The 27,122-nt window shown below is 43.5% G+C and overlaps 1 protein-coding gene across 2 annotated transcripts in view; it reads right to left on the reverse strand.

Moving 5' to 3' along the window:
* The window catches only part of LOC126174806 (solute carrier family 22 member 7-like), a 197,761-nt gene that overhangs the window by 85,811 nt on the left and 84,828 nt on the right, over window positions 1-27,122 (reverse strand). For both annotated transcript variants that reach the window (XM_049921179.1, XM_049921180.1), the window contains one exon: window positions 21,973-22,194. In XM_049921179.1, coding sequence (XP_049777136.1) covers window positions 21,973-22,194 — 222 coding nt within the window. The remainder of the gene's footprint in view (window positions 1-21,972; window positions 22,195-27,122) is intronic.

A 27,122-nucleotide genomic window follows, 5' to 3' on the forward strand; every position in this document is an offset into this window, starting at 1 on the left:
CAACAAGGCCTGAACGATTTGCACTTTGTATGCACGAAACAATAAACGTTTGTGTAAAATGCCATGGAGAGAACATTTTGGCATCTGTAATTCACGTGAGGCTCTGCGCAACGATCTCTTCGGACTTCACAGAAAAGACTGCCTTACAGCTTCCACCCTGTCTGCTGAGGTTCTTGGTCGACCAGACCTCGGAAGGTCAGCAACCGATCCTGTGTTCTTGAACTTTTCGTACCAAGCCTTAATGCTCTTGACATTCCTTCCACATGTTGTCTGGAAGTATCTCTGCACTGTGGTTGGTGATCGTGTCTCATGGTACCACAGGACACACTGTGCCTTCTCCTGATTGGTTAACATGGCTTCTTGGGCACTGCACCTCATCCACTACTTACGTACTGCGAACCAAAAACAGAAGAAAAACTTTGGTAATTGTAAACGATTCGACACAAGTTTCATATTTGTATCTTACTTCTAGCCTGAGTTATCAATTTATGTAATCAGGGAAAGTCTTTTCGGACACACTGTATATCTTCTTCGTGCAACTTTTTTACTATTTTTTTTCATATCCATTCTGCAGTTCAAGTCACCGGCAATAATTAGTGGTTTATCATGTTTTGTCTGAGTTATCACTGGCCTATTCCTATTTCATCTCTTATATCAATGGCTATGTTGTTCGGTTGGAAGTTTGCAGATATTATTGTAATGTGTATCGTTTCTGTCTGGAGTGTATCTTCCTATTTGGTAGTTTTAGTTATTAGCGTTAATTCCAGTTATACGAATACATTTATTCCTCCCAGGGGTCTTCGCTTGTCATCTGGTTTGCTTGGAGATGAGTGCAGTGAAATTCCACGTGTCAGTTTTCGGTTAAAAATGTTTCTGTTTCGTTTGCTACACTATGCGATCAAAAGTATGACACCGCCAGAAACATACGTTTTTCATATTAGGTGCATTGTGCTGTCCCCTACTGGTACTCCATATCAGCGACCTCAGTAGTCATTATACATCGTGAGGGAGCAGAATGGGACGCTCCGCTAAAAATCCCTAGGTCCACTGTTTCTGATGTGATAGTGAAGTGGAAACGCGAAGGGACGCGGACAGCACATAAGCGTACAGGCGGGACTCGTCTGTTGACTGACAGAGACCGCCGACAGTTCAGAAGTATCGTAATGTATAATAGGCAGACATTTATCCAGACCATTACACAGGAATTCCAAACTGGATCAGGATCCACTGCAAGTACTATGTCAGTTATGCGGGAGGTGAGAAAACTTGGATTTCATGGTCGAGGGGCTGCTCATGAGCCGCACATCACGCCGGTAAATGCCAAACGACGCCTCGCTTGGTGCAAGGAGCGTAAACATTAGACGATTGAACAGTGGAAAAACGTTATGTGGAGTGAGAATCACGGTACACAATGTGGCGATCCGGTGGCAGGGTGTAGGTACGGCGAATTCCCCGTGAACGTCGCCTGCCAGCGAGTGAAGTGTCAACAGTAAAATTCGGAGGAGGTGGTGTTATTGTGTGGTCGTGTTTTTCATGGAGGGGGCTTGCAACCGATGTTTTTTTGCGTGTCACTATCACAGCACAGGCCTAAATTTATGTTTTAAGCACTTTCTTGCTTCCCGCTGTTGAATAGCAATTCGGGGATGGCGATGGCATCTTTCAACACGATCGAGCACCTGTTCATAATGCACGGAATGTGGCGGAGTGGTTACACGACAATAACATCCCTTTAATGCACTAGTCTGCACAAAATCCCGACCTGAATCCTACAGAACACCTTTGGGATGTTTTTGAACGCCGACGTCGTGCCAGGCCTCACCGACCGACATCGATACCTCTGCTCAGTGCAGCACTCTGCGAAGAATGGGCTGCCATTCCCCAAGAAACCTTCCAGCATCTGATTTAACGTATGCCTGCGAGAGTGGAAGCTGTCGTCAAGGCCAACGGTAGGCCAAAATCATATTGAGTTCCAGCGTTACCGATGGAGGGCGCCACGAACTTGTAAGTCATTTTCAGCCAGGTGTCTGGATACCTTTGATCACATAGTGTATGTCATATTCCTTGTCTCTTGGAGCGATGTTTATTGCACTTTTTGGACCACGTAATTCCATAGGAGGATCTTCAAAATTTCTACTAATCCTATTTCTTTGCGTTTTTTTTTTGGGTGGTGTTGTGTCTTGTGGAAGAGGCAACCCTCCATTTTCTCGAGAAAAACTCGAAAGCGAAAGCGTCGGACCGTGATTACTGCTGGCCAGAATCCAGCTTTATTCACCAACTGTAAATTGTGAAAGGGTTCAAATGGCAATGAGAACTATGGGACTTAACATCTGAGGTCATCAGTCCCCTAGAACGTAGAACTACTTAAACCTAACTAACCTAAGGACATCACACACATCCATGCCCGAGGCAGGATTCGAATCTGCGACAGTAGCAGTCTCGCGGTTCCGGACTGAAGCGCCTAGAACCGCGGCCGGCAATTGTGAAAGGGGAATGCCTACTTTGAGGGAGTTCGTGTTATTGTTCTTTGCCAGTTCTTCACATTTCACGTTTTCTTTGATTCCGTTCTTACTGAGAAATTGTTTAATTGAATCTACTGTTGTCTCAGCTTCGAACCTCCTACATAGAGCCAGGCCGTCTTATCTGCAGCTTGTAGATCTGCGTCGTGCGATCCAGCCCTGTCAATATTCCAAGTCCTATGTTCCATGTTGCTTAGCTGGTCTCCTCTCTGTTCTACTGGTAACTTTAGTCCAGTGTTCTTCGTTTACATTCGTTTCCGTTTCTTGATCTTGTCTCATATCTCGTGTTGTGGGTGTTTGGTCTTCATTCGTCTGAAGCACATTTTCTGTTTCCCTGTCCGTAGTGTTGAGTCTTTGCTGCGGGACTTTTTGTCTTATACTTTCAATTTCTTCCTTTATCAAAATCAATTCACTATTTTTGAAATCCTCCATCATGAGGCTTATATTTTGCGTAACGTTTGCTATAATGTTTACTTCTAATGTTGTGTCGTGGTCAAGAGGCTGGTTGTCGTAGTTACACAGATAGTCCTGATAGGTATCCGTATGTGATGGTTGCCTCTCTCCGTTTCTCGTATTAGTTCAATAAATGGCGCCACTTGTCCCATAACGCTGTGGTTGCCTCCCTCTATCTGGGGATTGTTAACTTCACTTTCCGAGATCGCACTGTCTTTATTTTTAGCTTCTTCCAGGCTCATGTCCAATTTTATTACATGAAACATTCTATCGAGGTACTCACTACCTTTAAAATGTCATCTTTCATGTCTTTCTTGAGGTATCCTCCGATTTCCACTATATTTATCAAACTTTGTAGAGGACATTTAACGCGTTTTTCTGCTACGTTCGCCATTCCTGAACATCGATACCTTAACTCTATATCTCGTTTATTTTTGATTGCCTAGGACGTTATCGTTTCTTTTTCCAGCAGTGATGGCTCTATTACTATCCAACAGTAATTTAAAATGACACTTCACAGAAATAATACTGACAACTATTTACAGTTTATCTTAACTGGCATTAATTCGAGCCCCCATTAATAACATAGATAATCCAATCCACAACCTCTGTAGATATACTTACCTCATAGTCTTTTGTTTAGCAGTGTGACTTCATACATATGTCTGAGGTGATATTTTATAGCTTTATAAATGGCAAGCACTTCCAATAATCTTGGTTTATTATTATTCTGTTAACTGATGCTTTCATCATTTCTTGGTAGAAATACAGGAAAAGCACAATATTTTCTATATTCTACATGATTAATTAATACCTGACGATAGGAAGGATGACATTGAAGAAAGAAATTAGGTTCTTAGCAGATATAATAACTACAGGAACTACTGTACGTGATCTAAAGAAAGAGCAAGCTATAAGGAATTGTATGGTACCCAAGACAGGAGAATAGTTGAAAGTAGGCATATGTTCATTTTATCGAAAATACATTGAGGAACAGGCTTTCAACTACCCAAATTCAGACAATGTTGTTTGTTCGAGGACAGTGATTTAGCTTTCAATAAGCTGAAAGAGATTTATTGAAAAGTACTGAATTGCATCATCCAGATGTGAATGGGTCATTCCAATTTTGGACTTTGAAGGTTCAAATTTTCCAAGGAAAACAGGACAAAATCAAATCATTTCGATCCAATATTGGTTTTGCTACTTATATTCTGAGTAAATTCGAAAAGAACTATATGATATCCAAAAAAGAGACATTCGGTAGAGTCTGTGGATGTAGAAAATTCAAATATCGTTTGTGGGGTCACAAAGCTATTGTAAATCGTGAGCACAGAGGACAGACGTTCATAAAGGACTTCCGACTATTACGTAACAGCCTGTCTAGATGGGAAGTATTTCTCCAGCAGTTTTATATGGGAATAAGATATGTAAAAGGAATAGAGAATTGTGTACCTGATACCTTATATAGACTATCTGAAAAGGATGACAAGATGAAGAGAAAAGAGAAAGATGAAGACATATTGAGATCTAATTGTTTCAAAGCATTGGAAGGAAAGGTTAATATTAGGGATATGGCTCTGAGCGCTATGGGACTTAACTTCTTAGGTCATCAGTCCCCTAGAACTCAGAACTACTTAAACCTAACTAACCTAAGGACATCACACACATCCATGCCGACGCAGGATTCTAACCTGCGACCGCAGCGATCGCGCGGTTCCAGACTGTAGCGCCCAGAACCGCTTGGCCACTCCGGTCAGCTATTAGTGATATCTGTAAGAACTCGAGGTGATATAAAATGCAGACAAGATTGATGCCGCTGGTGATTATAAAATAAGGATTTTTTATAAAATATATAAAAGTGTGTTAAATGTGAGGAAGGAAAAAATTCTGAACTTTGGAGAACGTGTTGTACTTCCCAGTGCATGGGAGAAGTCATTGATCATTTACATCTGGCTTAAGGTCACTGTCGTGACAGAAAGTGCGCTGAAAAGTCATGAGAATATATAAAATTTGACAATTTGGCAAGGAGAATAGCAGAGAAATAAATTATGCCAAAAAGCCAAAGTAAACAGCGCTACTAGCAGAGAACCGATGCAGACTATCTGATCAATTGATGTGATGAAAATAGTTGGTTCTGATTTATTCAGTCCTTATCAAATATAGTTAGCAATTTTGCCCATATTTTAGGAGTAGTGGACCTGTTCTCGAAATTTACCAAATTGTAGCTTTGCGTAAACCTTCAGCCAAAGTAATTTATAACAATATGACTAAGTAGTATTTTGTAAATATGAGGAAACCTCAAAGAATAACATCCGACACTGCATCCCGATTTTGCTCAAAATTATGGAGATAAGGGATGGGTGAAAATCGGATACCAGTAGTCCATATGTCTGCCTATTACCTAGCCAACAATCTGACTGGAAGGCATATGCTTGAAACAGATAGACAGTGTGTCCTCGGAGTCTTTCGCGACGGCACACATGAATAAAACGCTATGGGTTTTCTAGCCGCGTCAATTCGAACAAAATCCTCAAGCTTTCGATGACCAACTCCGTCATCGTCGTCAGGAGTTCACTGACTGCCGGGGCTGTTACGGTTTGTCGCATGATGACGTCATCAGCAGCCATTCAGATCGATCCAACGTGGCGCGCGCGCGTAAGCCCACCCAGGCAGCTAGCGCAGCTATTGCCCGTGGCAGCACCGGTGACGTCAGGTGGCACCAGGGGCAGGCGCCAGGTTTGAAACTGCCGCTCCCGCGTCGCGCATCTGTCTTTGCTTTCTTTCGAAGTCCAACGCCCTTTCCCGTGTCCTGCTGAGTGTGTATCCCTGGTCTCCGTTGAAATTGTTGTTGTTTAAACGAATCTCGGACGCTTTATAACGGAGTCCCAATATGTAGAGGCATGAGCCAACACTTTTGTATTTCGGAACTGTATTTTATGTCCGTTTTCTAGGCAGTGCTCCGCTATGGCCGACTTGTCAAGCTCCCTTCGTTTTATATGGCACTTGTGCTCAGTACAACAATCCGCAACCGTGCGAATTGTTTGTCCAATATACATACTGCCACATTCACAGGATACATCATAAACACCAGACACTCGAAGAGTAATGTCGTCTTTAACAGGTCGCAACATATCTCGTATATTGGGGGCGGGCTGGAACACTGGTCTTAGCCCACGTTCCTCCAGCAGAAGTCCTAACTTACTGCTAGTTGCTCCACAGTATGGCAGGAATACAGTCCGTTTGGCCTCTTATGCTGATTCATTAGGTGTCCTTCGTCGGCGGCCCTTGAAAGCGTATGCGATGTCACTTTTGCTATATCCATTTTCCCCGAAAACACGTTTTAAGTTCTGCAATTCAGACTGTAGACCGTCTTGGTTCTATGAACCAACGTGTTCAGGACAGCTTTTTTGTGTACAGGGTGGTGGAAACTATTGGCGTTCAAGTACCGATCAGTGTGTGTTGGTTTCTAGCACACTGAATGACCTAGCTGGCCTCCTGCCTTCCTCTAAACCAAAACATCCAAGAACGGTAGCTTGCCATGCTGCTCCATCTCGACAGTAAATTTAATGTTCGTATGGACAACATTCATCAGGGGAATGAAATCACAACACAAAAAAAGAAGAAAAAAAAGCAGTCCCGGTAGTCAGTGAACTCCTGACGACGATGGCGGAGATGGCCATCGGAAGCTCGAGGATTTTATTCGAATTGACGCTGCTGGAAAACCGAGAACTTTTTATTCATATAGACAGTGTCATATATATTGCCATGATAACAACAGATACTGGAACAAATATGTATCAAAATTTGAGAAAAAAATATGAATATTTAAATCATGACATCGGGATATTCTCTGTCGAAGAGCTTCTGCTAGAAATAAAATCCAGAAGTTTTGTTGAAGAGTTGATCGAGTTGCCTCCATGTTAAGAAAGTACCATTGATGAAAAGAAAAAGCTATGTAAACGTAAGGCGAGTAAGAAAGCAGTAGCTAGGATTCACAAACATAATGAAACGTTAAAGAATATTAAATTTAAAATTGGTGACTTAGTTTTGTTTAGGCACATGGAAAATCAAACGAGATAACCACAAGAATTGTGTATAAACATGAGCGATAATCTGTAAACCGTCTCAATGCCAATGCGCATTAGGCAGAGTTTACCATTAGGAGTACAGAATATCACAGATCTAAGAAAATATGAATCAAGAATTGTGAATAATAGTAACCAGACTGAAAAGAATAGTCTGAATGAAATCTAAATTAACATGTAGTATTACTGTAGTAAATATGATACAATATTTTTAATGTTCGTTATGTTTCAGTGTATGTATAAAATTATTGTATTTGTCAAGTATCTAAACCATGTCTTGTATGTTTCAGATATGCTATAAGCCAAGTACGAAATATAACACTGTGATTACAAAAAATGTATTTTTTGACAGATTTACTGCACAAATGTGTTGCTATATAATTAATAATGTTTAAAATTGTCAGAAAAGGACTCGTTACAAAATGCAAAATTTGAAAAAAGTGAAAGAAATAAGTAGGAACGAAGAAGGCTCTAGGGTGCATTGTACTAGTCAAAAATATTACCCAGACAAGTCGTAAATTTTGAATAATTTTTGTAAATAGAACTGATAAATTTATGTATTTGTTTGTAGGAAATAAGGACGAAAAAATGTAGAAATACTTGAAGAATTTTTAATTTATAAGCGAAAGGAATTACACCAATTTACAAAGTGTAACACCTGAAATGAATGAAAATATGTAGAGTATGTAAAATAAGCAAACGATCTGGATACTTATATACATTGATTTTACATACTTCTATGAAGAGTGCAAATGCTAGCAAATATTTCAGATAAAAATCGACTAACAGGAAGCTTGTTATGTTACTTGTACACTGTAAATGTTTACTAAATGTTGTTTTTTGTTATCTTGTTTAGTTTTAAGACAGCTGATACTCTCACTTACACACAGAACTATGGTGTTGCAATTATCCTTTTGGGGATAGCTCAAGAGTATGTTGGGCGCAAATAAAGAACAGCTACATCCAAACCCGTTAAATAATAAATTTTTCAAAGCTATTTTTGACACAACTGTCGATTTATTACTGCATCTCGAAATGCTTATGCTAGAAATGGAGATTTATTTTACATATGTAGTAGCTTGAAAAATCAACAAGGGGTAAGTAAGAGTTACATCTATAAGTGTAATTTACTACGTTACTCCAAGAGTATAAATAAAAATTAAATTAAAAGTAAATAAGTATATTTCCGCGAACGTCAAGCGTTTTGTTGGACAATTGGCTTGGTTTGCTGTATGGTGATGTGTTCAACAGTAACAGGAAAGGTAACACAGCTAGGCTTCGAAGTGTATGGATGTTTTGCTATTGGCCGCAAATGTAAAGTTATATTGTGCTAAACAGAACGTCGAAATATTCTCAAAGTGATGTGGCGTTTATATGCATGATATTAAGTCAAATCTCAAATTCTCAAGTCGCAGATGCAAGAATTTCTGGACCTGTGGTGCTCTGGAGTTTTGAAAACCATGACTGCCACTGGAACAATGGCTATGGAAAGCATCTTGTTGGTCGGCATTAGAACTTTGTCAGAGATATAAAGAAGCTGTGTGGGATCATTCTTCATCACAATATTGACAACGCAATCACGACAACGCAAGACTTTCAATTTGTTTTGTAGACATGTGTAGGAGTAGTAGGCAAATTAGTGCAAGTCTGAATCTGCAAATAACTTGCATGTTACATTTCGTTCTTAACGGTGATTTGACTTTAATTTAACATACTGACAGTGTTCTACCCTTAATCCTACGTCATATATTGCAAATAGCAACTTGGTTTAACATAAAGATATAAATAATCGTATTTGAATTTTCTGAAACTTAAACTGGTTAAAAGCTAAGCTTTATATATTGCTCGCCTTTGTTCTTCTATTTACTGGCGTAAATTTTACTGAAAGGAAGCTCATTCCAGTTAATAATTTTCAATAGTTACTTATGTATAAGTTTTAAAGATGGCTACCTCAACGTGGCATTAGAAACAGTATTGCTTGCTTCCATCTTGAATTTCGCTGCTACAGACGTGATGTTTGTATTCCATGCTGCGGCGGCTTTTGTTATGTCTACACTGCTCGCCAAATTTTGGTACTTGTGCACAGAGATGGTGTTCCGCAAAAAAATTGATTTTGCGCGTCTTACAGTTTGAAATCTTCACTCGCTAAAGAACTCAATTTCTTTTCGTTACCATCACACTACTGCGCTTCATCAAACTAAAAAAAAAAAAACACTGTACGAAATTTTAAAGAGTTCGCAGAGGTAAAAACTAATCGCGTAAACTTTGCGAACGGTTGATTTTAGTTCATACAGTGCATGGAATAAAATAGGTAAATTATCGAAATTTTATTTAAAATTGAGAGCAGAACGATATCTCATTTCGTCGACGAGCTACTGGGTTTTATATGCGATGGACGGTCGGCTGCGTTCCATCCATTCGGACTTACTGGCTGCTTTGAAATATTTATCGTCCGTTTTTAGTAAAAGTATTAGGCGAAGAAATTTGATTTTTTCACATCAGTCTGATATCTTCTCCTCCCAAAGGATTGAATTTCTTTTCGTTATATGCCAAAGTTACTGTGCTGCATCGACGAAGTAAAACATTCAGCGAAATTTTAAGGATTTTTCAGAGGTAAAAACGGATTGCGTAAATTCTGTGTATTGTTGATTTTACCTCGTACATTGCAGTAAATGAAATGTAGATAAGCTATCTAAGTTTCATTTAAAATTGGGAGCAAAAGAATATCCCATTCTGTTCTCGAGTTATTGTGTTTTATACCCGTAAGACGATGGCGCTCGAAGAGCCCATTCACATCCGTGCGCATTGCGGATCATGTGCTCATAAAAACCATCGTATCTCATAAACGATTCAAGACATTGTTACGAGACGATTTGCAAATGATTGCACGCAATGAAGCAAGTATGATGTATGATAAATACATGAAACTTTTCGATTCACCGAGATATGGCAGTACCTCGTCCGTAGTAGTGAAAGGTCGACGGCTCAGGACGCATTAAGACGTCCGTAGCACTGTAGGAAAATACAAGTGGCGCTCATACGTGTCCACAACAGCTGGGGAACGGCGTAGCCGGAAGGTGTGTACTCGCCCACAGCAGCGGAAAGGTTCACAGAATTGATTATTAATTCAGAGAAAATATCAAAATCAATAAAGCAAATTAGCTCCCTCAGAGGTTATCGACCATAAGAACATAGTCATAAAATTTATTTCTGGGGATTTAATGAGGTGAGGCACAAAAAGCAATGCTTTGGTAATAGCGGGAGAATTTTACGATCGAGCCCCTATATCCACCATTTACTTTGGAATCAGCAGTCAATTGCTAGTTCAATCAATTAGAGAGCACAGAGTTCAAATGAGGAAAAATAAGGTTAATATTCTTATTTTTCCAAGTAATAACAGTTTAAACACTCCACTGGCTGACATTTACGGAAAACCGTTATGAAAACAAAAGTTATGCTCTGCTTCACAGGCAAAGTAGTGCGCCAAGAGCATACAGACGGCAGATATAGCGGCCGACTTCAACGCGGAACAGCGCCTTTCGTAACTCAGTATAAAAGTTTTTCCCGCACGTAGCGTATTTAAACAATATTCATAAATGAAACAAACAATAATAAGACAAACTATTAATAAAATATGACTTTTTTATAGCTGATACGTAAGATACGTGATGAAATTGTACGCAATTTGTCGTCAGACAAAGTAGAAATTAAATTTAAGTAAAATTTTAACGGTTCAGTCTCTATCTCTCTCTCTCTCTCTTTCTCTCTCTCTGACACACACACACACACACACACACACACACACACACACACACACACACACACACACACATATATATATATATATATATATATATATATATATATATATATATATTATTTCGTATAGCTCATGTGTGTTACATCATGTACTCACATAGGCACGTTTTTCTTATTTAAACTATACATTCTGCTAGCAAACATCTTCTTGAGACAGAAGAATAAAATTAGTAATGATGAATAACTTCTTCAAGACACTATCACAATAATCCTGTGGAAAACATAAAGCTCTTCTTTGAGAAATAATAGCACTATACTTGGAAAAAAGTTAAGATTCTTTATTAAAAAAATAACAATGCTTTTTCAAAAACGATTAATATTCTCAGTTCACAGTCAACAAATACACTCCTGGAAATGGAAAAAAGAACACATTGACACCGGTGTGTCAGACCCACCATACTTGCTCCGGACACTGCGAGAGGGCTGTACAAGCAATGATCACACGCACGGCACAGCGGACACACCAGGAACCGCGGTGTTGGCCGTCGAATGGCGCTAGCTGCGCAGCATTTGTGCACCGCCGCCGTCAGTGTCAGCCAGTTTGCCGTGGCATACGGAGCTCCATCGCAGTCTTTAACACTGGCAGCATGCCGCGATAGCGTGGACGTGAACCGTATGTGCAGTTGACGGACTTTGAGCGAGGGCGTATAGTGGGCATGCGGGAGGCCGGGTGGACGTACCGCCGAATTGCTCAACACGTGGGGCGTGAGGTCTCCACAGTACATCGATGTTGTCGCCAGTGGTCGGCGGAAGGTGCACGTGCCCGTCGACCTGGGACCGGACCGCAGCGACGCACGGATGCACGCCAAGACCGTAGGATCCTACGCAGTGCCGTAGGGGACCGCACCGCCACTTCCCAGCAAATTAGGGACACTGTTGCTCCTGGGGTATCGGCGAGGACCATTCGCAACCGTCTCCATGAAGCTGGGCTACGGTCCCGCACACCGTTAGGCCGTCTTCCGCTCACGCCCCAACATCGTGCAGCCCGCCTCCAGTGGTGTCGCGACAGGCGTGAATGGAGGGACGAATGGAGACGTGTCGTCTTCAGCGATGAGAGTCGCTTCTGCCTTGGTGCCAATGATGGTCGTATGCGTGTTTGGCGCCGTGCAGGTGAGCGCCACAATGAGGACTGCATACGACCGAGGCACACAGGGCCAACACCCGGCATCATGGTGTGGGGAGCGATCTCCTACACTGGCCGTACACCACTGGTGATCGTCGAGGGGACACTGAATAGTGCACGGTACATCCAAACCGTCATCGAACCCATCGTTCTACCATTCCTAGACCGGCAAGGGAACTTGCTGTTCCAACAGGACAATGCACGTCCGCATGTATCCCGTGCCACCCAACGTGCTCTAGAAGGTGTAAGTCAACTACCCTGGCCAGCAAGATCTCCGGATCTGTTCCCCATTGAGCATGTTTGGGACTGGATGAAGCGTCGTCTCACGCGGTCTGCACGTCCAGCACGAACGCTGGTCCAACTGAGGCGCCAGGTGGAAATGGCATGGCAAGCCGTTCCACAGGACTACATCCAGCATCTCTACGATCGTCTCCATGGGAGAATATCAGCCTGCATTGCTGCGAAAGGTGGATATACACTGTACTAGTGCCGACATTGTGCATGCTCTGTTGCCTGTGTCTATGTGCCTGTGGTTCTGTCAGTGTGATCATGTGATGTATCTGACCCCAGGAATGTGTCAATAAAGTTTCCCCTTCCTGGGACAATGAATTCACGGTGTTCTTATTTCAATTTCCAGGAGTGTACTTCTCGAAAACTGAATAAATCACTTCCTAGAAGACAACAGAACTTATCTCGAACAAAACAAAGTACAGGGTATACAGAAAGTTAGGAAACACTTTCAGTTACTTATTGCACAAGAACGAAACGTTGAACAGGTATGACACATACGTTATTTTGAAAAGCAACCCTGAAATTTTTTGTCATGTATACCACCACAGCGTAGTTTGATAATTTGCCCATAGTCAGCGCTAGTCGCAAAAATGGCGAGTTCAGGTGCCGAGCGATTTTTGTGTGTGTTGGAGTTTGACAAAAACAAGTGTGCTACAGCTGTTCAGCGGATGTTTAGAACCAAGTACGGTAAGAATCCACCAACAAGGAAGGCCATTTACCACTCGCACAACAAATTCGTTACGACGGGTTGCCTGTTCCCGTCAAAGAGAAGCGGACGTCCCAGTGTGAGTGAAGTGAAAGTGGAGCGCGTACGAGAGAAATTCATAACGAGTCCAAAGAAATCGGTGCTTCTTCCATCGTGTGAACTCGAAATGGTTCTTATGGTGTCACCGCCAGACACCACGCGTGCTAGGTGGTAGCTTTTAAATCGGCCGCGGTCCGCTAGTATACGACGGACCCGCGTGTCGCCACTGTCAGTAATTGCAGACCGAGCGCCACCACACGGCAGGTCTAGAGAGACGTACGAGCTCTCGCCCCAGTTGTACAGCCGACGTTGCTAGCCATGGATCACTGAGAATTACGCTCTCAATTGCCGAGACGATAGTTAGCATAGCCTTCAGCTACAGTTGCTACGACCTAGCAAGGCGCCGTATTCAATTGCTATAATATGTCTGTATCATCAAGAGCAATGTTCTACAAATGTGGATTAAAGTATTCCAGAAGCTACGTACTTTTCTTTATAGCATTCATTATGTATCCTGTTTCAGACCTCACGCCAGCCTGCGTGAGCTTATAGCGTGCATTTCGGTCTCCTCCAACAAAACAGTGTTGGCACGTCTGCCGACACTTCATATTGGCGACGAGTTTCAAAAAGGATCTTGTTCTTTATACTTGCTTTGTCCTAATTTACTTGTGTCATGGCTTCGCCACATTCTCCAGATGTACTGTCGGAATTTTATCGCTTGCAGAATCAGCAGACGCAGGCCTTATTGGATGCCCTTGGACAGCTCGTCCAGGGTCAACGTGCGCTGCAAAACGATGCGGCCGCCGCCGCTTCACCGCTACCGCAGCCACAACATGCTGTTGCACCCCAGTTTCGTCCATACGATGCGGCACTGGAAACATGGACGGAGTGGTCACGCCAATTTGGATTCCATCTCGCCGCCTACAGAATTCAAGGTAACGAGCGGCAGCCTCACTTATTATCGTGTGTCGGCGTCCAGACGTACAGAGTGATAGTGTAATTGTTTCCCCGACGCGACGTAGTAACTCTGTCCTACGAAGAAATTTTGTCTGCTTTAGATGCCTGTTTCAAGGAAACAGTCAATGTAGTTGCAAAAAGGTATACCTTCTTTCGTACAAAACGTACGGCCGGTCAGACTAATCGGGAGTGGGTTGCAACATTGCAAGGCCTTACTAGGGATTGTGCTTTTGAGTGTGAATGTGGACTCCCTTATTCAGATACTATGGTGCGTGATGCAATTGCACAGAACGTTTCTGATGTTCGTATATGGGAACAAATTTTGAAACTAGTCAATCTCTCCCTTCAACAAGTGATAGACATATTGGATAGGCAAGACACACTTGACTTTGCTGAGGAATCATTTGAAACTTCGCCAGCTGTGTGTCACGTTAACCGGCCCGCCAGGCGAGCTGCACGGAACTGTAAACAGCCCTCGCGCACGTCCGCGCAGCCACACGTGCCGCGCAAGCACGCAAATGCAGTGAAATCATGCCCGTGGTGTGCTACTAGACATTCGCGTGAGAATTGCCCATCCCACCAGGCTATTTGTTTTTTCTGTAATAAGAAAGGTCATGTTCAAAGTGTTTGCCAGAAAAAGCTCCGATCGGACACTTACATGTATTCCAGGCCCTTTGCTTCGCGCCGGAATCGAACCAAGGCTACTCAGGCTCGTGAACCTTCGCCCATGGAAATTCATGTAGTTACTGCCACTTCGCCCAGTGCCACTCTCTCTAACAGTGACTGTGTTAGTCCCACAAAAAGTGTGCGTCGACATCGACGGAAATCCCGTCAAGTCGCAAGTGCTTCTGTCCCAGAAACAGTTCACGTTGCACGAGACAGTCGCTCTTGTCGTCAGCAGGACAATAAACTTTTTGTAGACTTGGAAATTAATGGCGACGTGATCCCATTCCAGCTCGATACCGGAGCTGCAGTTTCATTGCTCATCAAGACACGTACAAACAACTGGGCGCACCTCCGTTGCGTGCCGCAAATGTTAAGTTACATAGTTATTCCGGACAACATATCCCTGTGTTAGGACAGTGCAGCCTTCTTGCAACATACAAGGGACAAACAAAACTTGTGTCTTTTTACGTCCTTCGTTCTTCTTCTGCGGTGAACTTGTTTGGTTTAGATTTATTTCAGTTGTTTAACATGTCTATAGTCAATCAGGTCCTATCAGTGAACCAGACTGTGCCTTCTGCCAGTGTTTCTCGTCTATGTGAAGAATTTGCAGACATTTTTGCACCGGGCCTTGGTTGCGCTAAGAACTATGAAGCACATTTGGAACTGAAAGTAAACGCGCAACCGAAATTTTTCAGAGCGCTCAATGTTCCCCACGCATTGCGTGATGAGGTCGCAAGAACATTAAACGATTTAGAATCACAAGGTGTACTTGAACGTGTGCAGGCTTCTCTCTGGGCTTCACCCTTAGTAATTTTGCAAAAACCTTCCGGAAAGTTGAGACTTTGTGTGGACTTCAAGGCAACAGTGAATCCTCAACTAGTGACTGCAACTTTTCCTTTACCCCGCCCGGAAGATCTTTTGGACAAACTGTGCCCGGGTGAATATTTTTCGAAGTTGGACCTAGCAGATGCGTACTTGCAAATACCGGTGGACGAAGAATCCCAGCGCGTATTGGTGGTTAACACGCATCTTGGTTTGTATCGGTTCAAAAGACTGCCATTCGGGTGTGCATCCGCCCCCGCATTGTTTCAGCAATATTTACAAACTGTTTGTGCGTCGGTCCCTACTGCAGCAAACTATCTGGACGATATTGTGATCTCCTGAAAGACGGCAGACGAACATTTAGACAATCTCCGAACATTATTTCAGGTCTTGCGACAAATTGGTCTTCGCTTGCGGAAGGACAAATGTGTGTTTTTTCTCGTGATTTGCCATATCTGGGACATGTACTCAATGCCCAAGGCACACATCCCAGCCCAGAGCACCTTCGTGCCATACAAGACTTGCCTTCGCTGCAGAATTTGAAGCAGCTACAGAGTGTGCTGGGAAAAGTTAATTATTACAACAAATTTATCCCCCATGCCTCTTCCATTTCAGCTCCGCTTTATCGCTTACGCCGTAAAGGTGTTCCGTTCGTCTGGACGACGGAGTGCGAACGCGCCTTTCGCCAGTTGAAATCGGCGTTGCTTTCTAATACTTGCCTTACGCCTTTCGATCCCCAGAAACCCCTTTTGTTGATGGTAGATGCATCAGATTTCGGGATCGCTACTGTGCTTGCGCACAAAGATGGTTCGCATGATCGCCCTATTGCCTTTGCGTCCAAATTGCTCTCGTCAGCGCAAAGAAATTATTCACAGATCGAGAAAGAGGCTTTGGCTCTCGTATTTGGTGTTACCAAGTTTCATGATTTGTTGTATGGTCGTCACTTTACCATCATCACAGACCACAAACCGTTGACATCAGTTTTTCATCCGACCAAGCCTGTACCTCCACGTACAGTGCAGAAATTCATTCGCTGGTCTATTTTCCTCTCGCAGTACCGCTACGATATCTTGTATCGGTCCACTGCTAAGCACGGAAACGCCGATGCGTTGTCCCGTTTGCCTGTTGCCGAGGATAGAGCATTCAAATTCTTCCGAACTTGCTTGCATGTTCATTGATGCGGAAACCGATGACGTGGTCGAATCGTTTCCGATTGATTTTCGTCGTGTAGCTACAGTTACAGCTGCTGACCCTGTCCTTGCTACCGTTTTGCGTTTTGTTGCTACGCAATGGCCCTTGTCAACGTCACAGATCGAGGATCCGTTGGTTCGCCGATTTTTTGCTCACAAGGAGAGACTTTTTGTACGACGTGGTGTTTTGCTGTTGCGTTCTGATAATGATCAGTCCAGGGTCGTGGTCCCACGTTCGTTACAGTCCTCTGTCTTACAGCTTCTCCACCAAGGACAATGGGGTATAGTGAGAACGAAACAACTTGCTCGTCAGCACTGTACTAGGTTCGGAATCGATGCTGCGATTACGAATATGTGCTCTTCTTGCATGGCGTGTGCCGAACAACAATCCGCGCCACCGCGGAAATTCTTTGCATGGCCAAAAGCCACTTCCCCTTGGCAACGCTTACACATAGATTTTGCTGGTCCATTCTGGAATGCTCGATGGTTGGTTGTGGTCGATTCTTTCAGTAATTTTCCTTTTGTTGTCCGGATGTCTTCCACGACGTCTTCTGCCACCATCCAAGCGTTGTCCGATATCTTTTGCATTGAAGGTCCTCCACAGACTATTGTTTCCGACAATGGCCCACAATTAATGTCCGCAGAATTTCAGTCATTCTGCAAGGCCAATGGTATTCAACATCTGACATCCGCGCCGTTTTCGCCTCAGTCAAACGGTGCCGCTGAACGTTTGGTCTGGACTTTCAAGTGACAGATGTTGAAATTGCAAGAGTCGCATTCTCGGGAGGACGCGTTATTGCTCTTTTTGTCCTCGTATCGCTCTCAGCCCCGCGATGGTCGCTCGCCGGCTGAGTTGCTCCATGGTCGTCCTCATCGAACCTTGATGTCTTTGCAGCATCCGCCACATCAGGTTCCTGTGCAGCGGCAGACACTTGCTTTTGCTCCTGGCGACGTAGTCTATTATCGCAACTATAGCGGTTCACGGCGTTGGCTCGCAGGGCGCATTCTTCGCTGCCTCGGCCGCGCGATGTATCTGGTTTTGGGGGCCTCTGGTGAGATGCGTCGGCATCTCAATCAGCTGCGCCTCTGTCGTCGCCCGGGTTCTGCCGCTCCCCGTCTGCTTTCAGCGACGGTGCCGACCGGTCAGCACCCTGGGGACCCATCTACTGTCTCGCCTCATCCCCAGGTGTTACCGACGATGCCTTCCATTTTGCCTCATGGCGACGCGCCGCCGCCGCCGCCGCCGCCGCCTGTTCTCTCGCCGGCGCCGCCCGCAGTGGACGCGTCGCTGCAACCACCGGGCGCCTCCCTGGGTCACGCGCCGCCGATCGCTTCCCGTGACCAGATGTCATCCGCCATGGAACTCTTGCCCGCTCCGGACCATCTGTCGTCTTCGCCAGTCGGGTGCTCCGACTCGATGGAGGTCGACCCTTCGGCCCCTCCTGACTATCTACGGGCGCATACACCTCATGTTGGCGTGCACCCTGGACTAGGTTTTCAGGCGTTTCCTAGCTTCCCTCGGACTTCCGGGTGCGGGTGGCACAGCCTCGCCTGTTGTTAGGCTACCCACCTCGTCGCATACGTCAACATGGGGTCCTCCCCAAGGCGGGAGGAAGCCTTATAACACAACCGTTCGCCGATTTGCGGAGGAAGAATGTGGTGTCACTGCCAGACACCACACTTGCTAGGTGGTAGCTTTTAAATCGGCCGCGGTCCGCTAGTATACGACGGACCCGCGTGTCGCCACTGTCAGTAATTGCAGACCGAGCGCCACCACACGGCAGGTCTAGAGAGACGTACGAGCTCTCGCCCCAGTTGTACAGCCGACGTTGCTAGCCATGGTTCACTGAGAATTACGCTCTCATTTGCCGAGACGATAGTTAGCATAGCCTTCAGCTACAGTTGCTACGACCTAGCAAGGCGCCGTATTCAATTGCTATAATATTTCTGTATCATCAAGAGCAATGTTCTACAAATGTGGATTAAAGTTAAGTATTCCAGAAGCTACGTACTTTTCTTTATAGCATTCATTACGTATCCTGTTTCAGACCTCACGCCAGCCTGCGTGAGCTTATAGCGTGCATTTCGGTCTCCTCCAACAAAACAGTGTTGGCACGTCTGCCGACACTTCAGTTCTAATGACAGTATGGAAAGTCCTGCGACAGAAGCTGTCTATGAAACCATTCAAATTGGAGCTAGTGCAGAAGCTCAATGACGCCGACAAAGACAAGAATTCTGAGTTTTGTTCGCAGTTGCAACAAGTGAATGAGGATGGGGATGGCATTGTTGATCGCTCAATTTTTAACGACGAAGTCGCTTTTCACAGTAATGGGAAAGTGAACAGGCATAATTGCCGACTTTGGGGTACAAAGCATCGACTCTAATGCATTGAATTTGAGCCTGATTCCCCAAAGGTAAATGTTTTTAGTGCCTTGTCACGTCTAAAACTGTACGGGCCATTCTTCTTCGCCGAGAGCACTGTCACTGGATATTTCTACATGGACATGTTGCAGCAATGGCTGATGCATCAAATGCAATCGGACTCTCCGTTCATCTTTCAGCAGGATGTGGCTCCATCCCATTTTCATTGTGAAGTTCGTGGATACTTAAACATGGAGCAGCCACATCGATGGATTGGTCATGCTACAGAAGGGAACGGCTGTTTCATGAAATGCCCCCCCCCCCCCAACCCAATCACCAGATCTCACTCCGTGCGATTTTTTTCTGTGGGGACACTTTAAAGATCTGGTGTATGTACCGCCTCTACCACGTGATGTAGCAGAGCTCCGGGAGAGAATACGGAAAGCGACTGCCACAGTCGACGACACCATGCTGGAACGGGTATGGCAAGAATTCGATTACCGTATTGACGTCTGCCGGGTCACTCATGGTTCCCATATCGAATGTTGGTAAAAAAACCTTTCAGAGTTTCTCTTCAAAATGCAATATGTATGACATCTGTACAATGTTTAGTTCTTGTGCAATAAATAATTGAAAGTGTTACCAGACTTTATGTACGCCCTGTCCTACACAAACAATAAAACTCCTCTAAGAAACAAAATACTGTTACGAATAGTGTGTCCATAGTAGTATACGGAGAAAATTACATAAATATGATTGGTACTTCTTATCGAGTTTATTTTCTATGATGCAAAGTTATTTGTCGTAGGTACTGTAGCCTTTCACTTATCAACGATATCTCTGAACGTGAATATCTCTAGGTGTACACTGAGCCAGGTAAAAGTGTTATTTTTTTTGGATGGGTAGTTCGATCAACCCAGAATCAATATGTTCTCCATTGCAATATAGTTGACAGCTAAGTTGGTTACATGGCTAATTTTGTCCGAGTCCAACCTTCTGTGCAGTTTTGATTTCTGCAAGTGAGGAAGTATGTAATTGAATCAATTATCTGGCATGAGTAACACTAAGGCAACATGGCCAAGTGTACCTGGAAGGCTTTTTACTAGAGGTTATGGAGACAGTAACCTGAATTCATCAGTCACTAAATGTATTTGGAAGACGGTGTTCTTGTGAAAATTCGTCCAGATTGTTTCACAAACCTGTTATGGTTGTTTTATTGTAATGGAGAAGCAGTTGTCATTTCTTGACATTCAACTGTATGGCCACTGTTCGTAGTGATCATGAATGCCACCTAATGGCGTTGTAGGCACGTAACGCGATAGGAAAAGTGGAACAGAGATAAATGGGAATGATTTTATCAGCGAAGGGGGCTGCAAGTGGGGAAACCCACTCTAAAAATCAGACTTCGATCAAGGACAGATTGTTGTGATATGGCTACTGGTAGCAACATAACGGGAGCGGCGAATATATTCGACTGTTTACGTGGAATTGGGGTGAGCATCTATGGAAAGTGATTGAAGAATGTTGAAACCAGGAGTAGACGTTTCATCACAGAATGTGGAGTACAGAGGCTTGTCCGCTCTACAAGGCAGGATAGAAGACGATTTGTGGCAGATCTAACAACAGTGTGGAATGCTGGTGTAAACACAAAGTTTCCGGAACACACCATTCCTTGCATAAATTTAAATAAGAGGCTGCATAATAAATAAGGGGCTTGCAAAATATTAAATAAGGGTCCAGTGTTGAAGCAACAACATCATCAATTACGATTGCAATGGGTGCTCGCATTCCTTCTTATATAAGGTTAATGGTCATGGCGGGATACGCCATCATTTAGGCTAACAGCTACTCAAAACTTGCTCTACAGAAGCGAGGCGGATCGGTGAAGGTAGGTCAACCAGCACCCCTTCATGGTCGACGTTGTTCCCTATGGCGATGGCATCTTTCAACACGATAATTGGCCATGTCACAAGGGCAGAAGCGTGTTACAGAGGTTTAAGGAGAATGGTAGTGAACGTTAATGTCTAGGGCATCAAATTCGTCTGATCTGAACAGGAATGGAACATGTCTGTGGACCGTAATTTACAAGGGCTGCAAAACTTGTGCATAAATATGTGGAATACGTGCCTCCACAAACCAGCCTAGACTTGTCGAATCCATGGCGTGCGGAATCGCTGTTGTACTGCTTTCCAAAGGTGGACCAGTACGATATTAAGCATGATTCGGTTCGTTAGTATATGTCTGCTATCCTATCCTCCATGGTTTCTGTCCTATCGAAACAATATTCCCACACATAATGAAATGCTTCCATTTGTTGTGAGAGATCCAAGAGTAGTTGTAAGCTGCTTGGTTCCATCATTGTAAGTAATTGTCCTGGAGTAGTTGTTTTCATCTCCTCTCAGAGTGAGTACATGTGGCAGCAGAAGATGGACTAGAGTCCATTTAGCGTAAGAAGATCCCTGACAGTCAGTAGCTCAGTTATCAGCTTTCGGCTGCAAACCCGGAAAGGCTGCAGGCAACATCGTCCGTCTGTAGAGTTGTGGCAACGCTGAGGCATTGCCATATAGACGTTTACAGACATGCGTTACGTGATTGGTTGAGGCAGGGGTGCGAAGCTGTCTTTCTCAACCCCTTGTAACTGTCGGGGATTAACTTACGCCGACTCTACTGTAGCAGCGTAGTTCAGGGTTGCAGAAATCCAGTCTTCCTGTGCTTAGGGAAGAGGCAGTTACAAAGAAAGGGATGCTGACAATCTGATCCCTTCAGAGATATTACTCTGTAGATTGTAAGACGTTTCTTACGATACGCTTCAGTTGAAGAGCCGAGGAAGGACCACAACAGCGTGAGGCATCTTTGTCAATGTATAGCAATTGAAATAAATATCATAGGTTTCATTTTCTTCTGTTTACGAAAACATTTTAGTTTCCCCATAACTCGTGGTCACCTGGCAATGACGAGCAGAAGTGTGTTCTTGAAGAGGTTCCAGCTGGAGAAGATGCTTAGGTAGCCCATGCGGTCCCGCTTGGTCTTGGCCACGCTGTGCAGCACCTGCTGGGTGAAAGCCGGCACGCTGGCGCCGTTGGTGGCCGCGATTCGCCGCAGCACGCTCAGCGCCTCCTCCTCACGCCCTCTGCACGTCAGCCAGCGCGGCGACTCGGGGAACCACCTGCGGAAGGCCAACGGTCTCTCAAAGTCGTCCACCACAAAGAGAGCAGAAAGAATGTTGAGAGTAATCTTCACGCTTTGTCGCTGCATTTCTCATTCTAGTTAGGGCAGAAGATGTAGTCATGAAGTTCTATTCATCATCGCGAAAATATTAAGCTCCGACAACGGAACTTGGTTCTTCTCTACTTGTCCACCCTTTAAGACGATACATTTCTTTCCCAACGATGGATGACCTGGTGGAGACCTTGGCCATGGATAACTGCATTTTGGCTGTCTAGGAAATGTTACACCTCGAATAGCACCACATCGTCATTCTAAAAATGACAGTTACGAAATGGTTCCTGCATCCGACGAAGTCATTGCCTGGCTGTAACTGTTTGTTCCCTTCGAGCACCAGTAACTGTCTTTCTCTTGCGATTCGCAGTTCTTCACAAAGAGTTGCTCGGCCACAACGATTTTCGTCATTCAGACTTGTTCGACTGCACAGAATGGGTATGTGTCGTTAACCACAGCGTCATATGATAGTGCATTGTTGTCCTATACTTCCACAATCTCATAATGCATTATTAATAGTTTTTCTCCCTCATATGTAGAAAACAATTGCTCTCCTATTCTCCACTTACGTTAATGGGCTACACTATTTAGTTTTGGCTTCCCAGAGGCGTGCTGCGAGAGAGTGGTATGTTATTTTCAACTTGTAACAGCACTGCATACATGTAACAGCAAATGCACGAAAAATTAATTACATCAATTTATTTTACTCCATCACCAAAAACAACTTATAAACATTACAATTCGTCCCAACACACAGATCGGAAAGGCATGTTAAAAACACACTCAATAACACTGCATGTTCTATGTTGTGGAGCTTTTTTTTTATGTGTTCGAAATCTTTTCAGACAGTGATAAACAGAGGCATCTGCAATAAATCCCTAAGGCACGTAACATTAGACGCCAGCCAAAACTCCATGGCAGACATTCCCACTGGGCAAATGTCTAAATATAATGCAGCCCCCACGTACCCACTAGCAACTGCTCACCTAATACTACGAGACTAACAGGAAATGACAGGCAAAATACCACTCAACTAATACAACAAATAAGATCTATAACAATACCATGCACAATAACATACCTTTCATTTGACGAAGAAAGCATGTATAGCTGTATCCGCTGTAATAGGACCATTAAACTAACTGAAGAAAACCTAAAAACACACAGCCAACTACCTCAGGACCATGTAGATTAAACTATAAAATAAATACAGTTAATAACACAATCAAAATAATTCGGAATTCAGTCAGGTATACTACGTACAAGAAGGAGGTTTACATATGTGTTCACCTATTCGAGGAACACTAGCCAACATCTTCATGAATCATAACGAAAAACTAACATTTGAAGATGTCCTACTAAATAAAAGCTACAAAATACAGGTCCATGGATGATCTAATATGCACGGTAGATGAACGTCTGGATAAAATACAATTACATAAGTACTATACCCAAAAACATAAAGTTTACAATAGAGGAAGAAGAGGAAACCAAACTGAACTTTCAGGGTATAACCACAGAAAAAAAAAATCTTATACACAACTACGAGATTTACAAAAACCCCCAACAACAGCACATAAAAAATGCAGCCCCAAGCTACCTACAGAATCACAATCTGCCGTCAGATACGTCTCATACAGACTCAATGACATTCGTGATGATGATGATGATGATGTTTGGTTTGTGGGGCGCTCAACTGCGTGGTTATCAGTCTTTGCTCAGTCCAATTTCGCCACTGTCCTGGATGATGATGAAATGATGAGGACAACACAAACACCCAGTCATCTCGAGGCAGGTGAAAATCCCTGACCCCGCCGGGAATCGAACCCGGGACCCCGTGCTCGGGAAGCGAGAACGCTACCGCGAGACCACGAGCGGCGGACTCAATGACATTCCTCACAAAAAATTTGATTACTGAGAAGCGGCAGCTAGTATAAAACTGCTAGCATTAATAAAAGATACAAAGAAACAGGAACAAAAGAATTAAGGCACAGATGATGAAACAAATAAATCAAATCATACCAAGAATACTTGCAGACACACTGGCAACAAAGACATAAACAGCGGTAAAAATAATGTGAGCAGACAGTCACAAGAAAATTACATCTAGTGACATTCCAAAACAAACTCACATACAAAAGAGGTAAAACTTCCTTTTTTTTAAAAAAAGAAAAGAAAAGAAACAGTGCGTAGATTTTGCCTAAAAACGAATAATTCTCTAGAGTAACAAATCTCAAATCTAGAATCAACACCCAACAGATACCAGCAGTATGGATCTACCATCATAATTGCACGGATTGTGATGAAATCTACATCAAAGTGACTTGAGCATGTTTGACACGACGCGTAAAGAACAAGTACGAAACTAGTCAGCATTTGCAGAACACCTTAAGAGAAGTATCATAGGACAAACACAAAAGATATGATAATTCTATCCGATACGATAATTATACCCTCATGGGGCTCAGAAGTCCCACTTGTGTTTTAAGCATAAATTAAAAAAAGTCTTACACTGAATTGCTCCTTTTTTAGCTGCTATGGTAATATTCTTCCTAAATATTAAATCCTTTGGTACAGTTTTTCAAAATTTGTGTAGGAATAAATCAAATACCTTTATCCTGTACCAAAATATAAAGGACAAACATTGTTAGCTAAAATCTGGAAATATTTTTGACCGATTTACTTTATGTTTTACATGATACTCTAATAAACATGGGCTGTACATTGTTTTCAAACAAAACTGTCCAGGTTGTCTATTAAAACCAACTATCAGAAAGATTTGGAAAAATTAAGAAGACAACATAAAGAATACCAATCAATCGATACTGTAGTTATCATGGAAGATACAGTTCAATATCCACAATAATTTCTAAATCCATTGAATCCGGCTGGCTTCGTACCAGACAGTTTGAAGCTTAAAGGTTATGTTCCTGAAATACCACCACTCAATATCAAGCCTCTGAAAATTTGTAATGAAACCCGATGAGAACTTAAGTCTCGAAGCTACTATCCTCACTGGTTCAACAGCTGGAGAGGTCGCTCTCGTACAACATATACCAACGTTCCCAACCGATTTATCTATCCATTTTAGGCGACTTCACTTCCTAATCAAGGTTTCATTTGCAAAAATAAGGTCAGACATTCGAATACTTTAGGATCTGTGTTAGGAACTGATTTACAATCAGAGAGTTTTCCGCATGGCCACTTGTATGTTGCCCTTTCACGAGCTGGTAGCTCAGAAAATTTCTTCATACTCTTACCCCACAGAATTCAAAAAACGAAAAATGTTGCATATTCTGGTTTTGTCTTAGATGAGCGGTTCAGACATAGTTTGTTATCCAAAATTATTGTCAGATTACAAAACAAAATACGTTATTCGCGATAACGGTATCACAACTACATTGTCGGTTGTCACCCATGACTACCTGGCAGATTCTCCACCACAGTGTTTTTGAACCCCAGGGTTTACCTGGCAGAAGGACTCCACCAACTTTCATATTCATCCACCAACAAACCACGGCACATTGACCTCATTACATAAATACAACATCTCCAGTCTCTCCTCAGCTCCTTAGACCCATCCCAGAACGTCTCTCTCCTCACCCCTACCACTCCCCATGTTCCTACCTTCTACATGTTTCCTAAATCTCATAAACCATGTCACTCAGGATGCCCCATTGCGGCTGCTACAGCGTCCCCACTGAAAGAATCGCTGCTCATGTGGACCAACACATTCAGTCAATCATAACCTACCCTCCTATATCAAAGACATAAAAAATTTCCTCCGTTAGCTCTCCACAGTTCCTGTTCCTTTACCACATGGTACCTGCTCGTCACCATTGTTGCCACCTTCCTGTACACTAACATGCCTAATATCCATGGCCTAGCCTCTACTGAACACTACCTTTCCCAGTGCCTGACTGATTCCACATTTACAACCCCCTTCCTGATCTCCATGGCCAACTATGTCCTCACCTAGAATTTCTTCACGTTTGAAGGCATCATCTGTAACCAAATCTGTGGTACAGCAATGGGCTCCTATATGCCACTATCCTCTGCTAACCTGTTCATGGGCTATCTACAGAAAACCTTCATAACCGCCCAAAATCCTGAACCTTGCACCTGGTTAAGATTCACTGATGATATCTTTGTGACCTGAACTGAGGCTGAGGACACACTATCCACATTCCTTCAGAATCTCAAATCATTCTCTCCTATTTGCTTTGTCGAGTGCTCCTCAAACCTATAAGCCACCTTTCTATAAGTTACCTGCACCTCAAAGATGGTTAGATCAATATTTCTGTCCATATCAAATCTAACAACCAGCAGCTATACTTTCACTTCGACTGCTGCCACCCATTTCATGCCAACAAGTCCCTTCCATACATCCTAGACACATAATGGCTGTTGCATCTTTAGTGACAATACAGCAAGGGAATCACCAGGGCTCTCGCTCTCCCAACCTTGTACAGAAAGAAATCTCCCCTGCTTTGGCTCTCCAGTCACCTACTACCTCCCACATTCTCACTGTCCAGCCACGAAGGGACACAACATTCCAGACTCAGTACCACCCAGGACTGGAGGAACTGAATCATACTCTCCACCTAGATTTTGACTACCCCCCATTGTGCTGTGAAACGAGGAATGTCCTACCTACTATCTTCTCTACCACCCCAACAGTAGTATTCCACTACCTAACAAACCTATGCAGTATCCTTGTCTTTGCTTACTCCACCCATGCTCCCAACCCCTTGCCTCATGGCTCATATCCCTGTAATAGGCTTATATTAAAGACCAGCCCTACAAGTTCTCCCACCGGTACCAACTTCAATCCAGTCACAAGCATCATCCATCCCATCAAAGACAGGGCTACCT

The sequence above is a fragment of the Schistocerca cancellata genome, chromosome 3 (assembly GCF_023864275.1).
Source record: "Schistocerca cancellata isolate TAMUIC-IGC-003103 chromosome 3, iqSchCanc2.1, whole genome shotgun sequence".
In the NCBI taxonomy this organism is placed as follows: domain Eukaryota; kingdom Metazoa; phylum Arthropoda; class Insecta; order Orthoptera; family Acrididae; genus Schistocerca; species Schistocerca cancellata.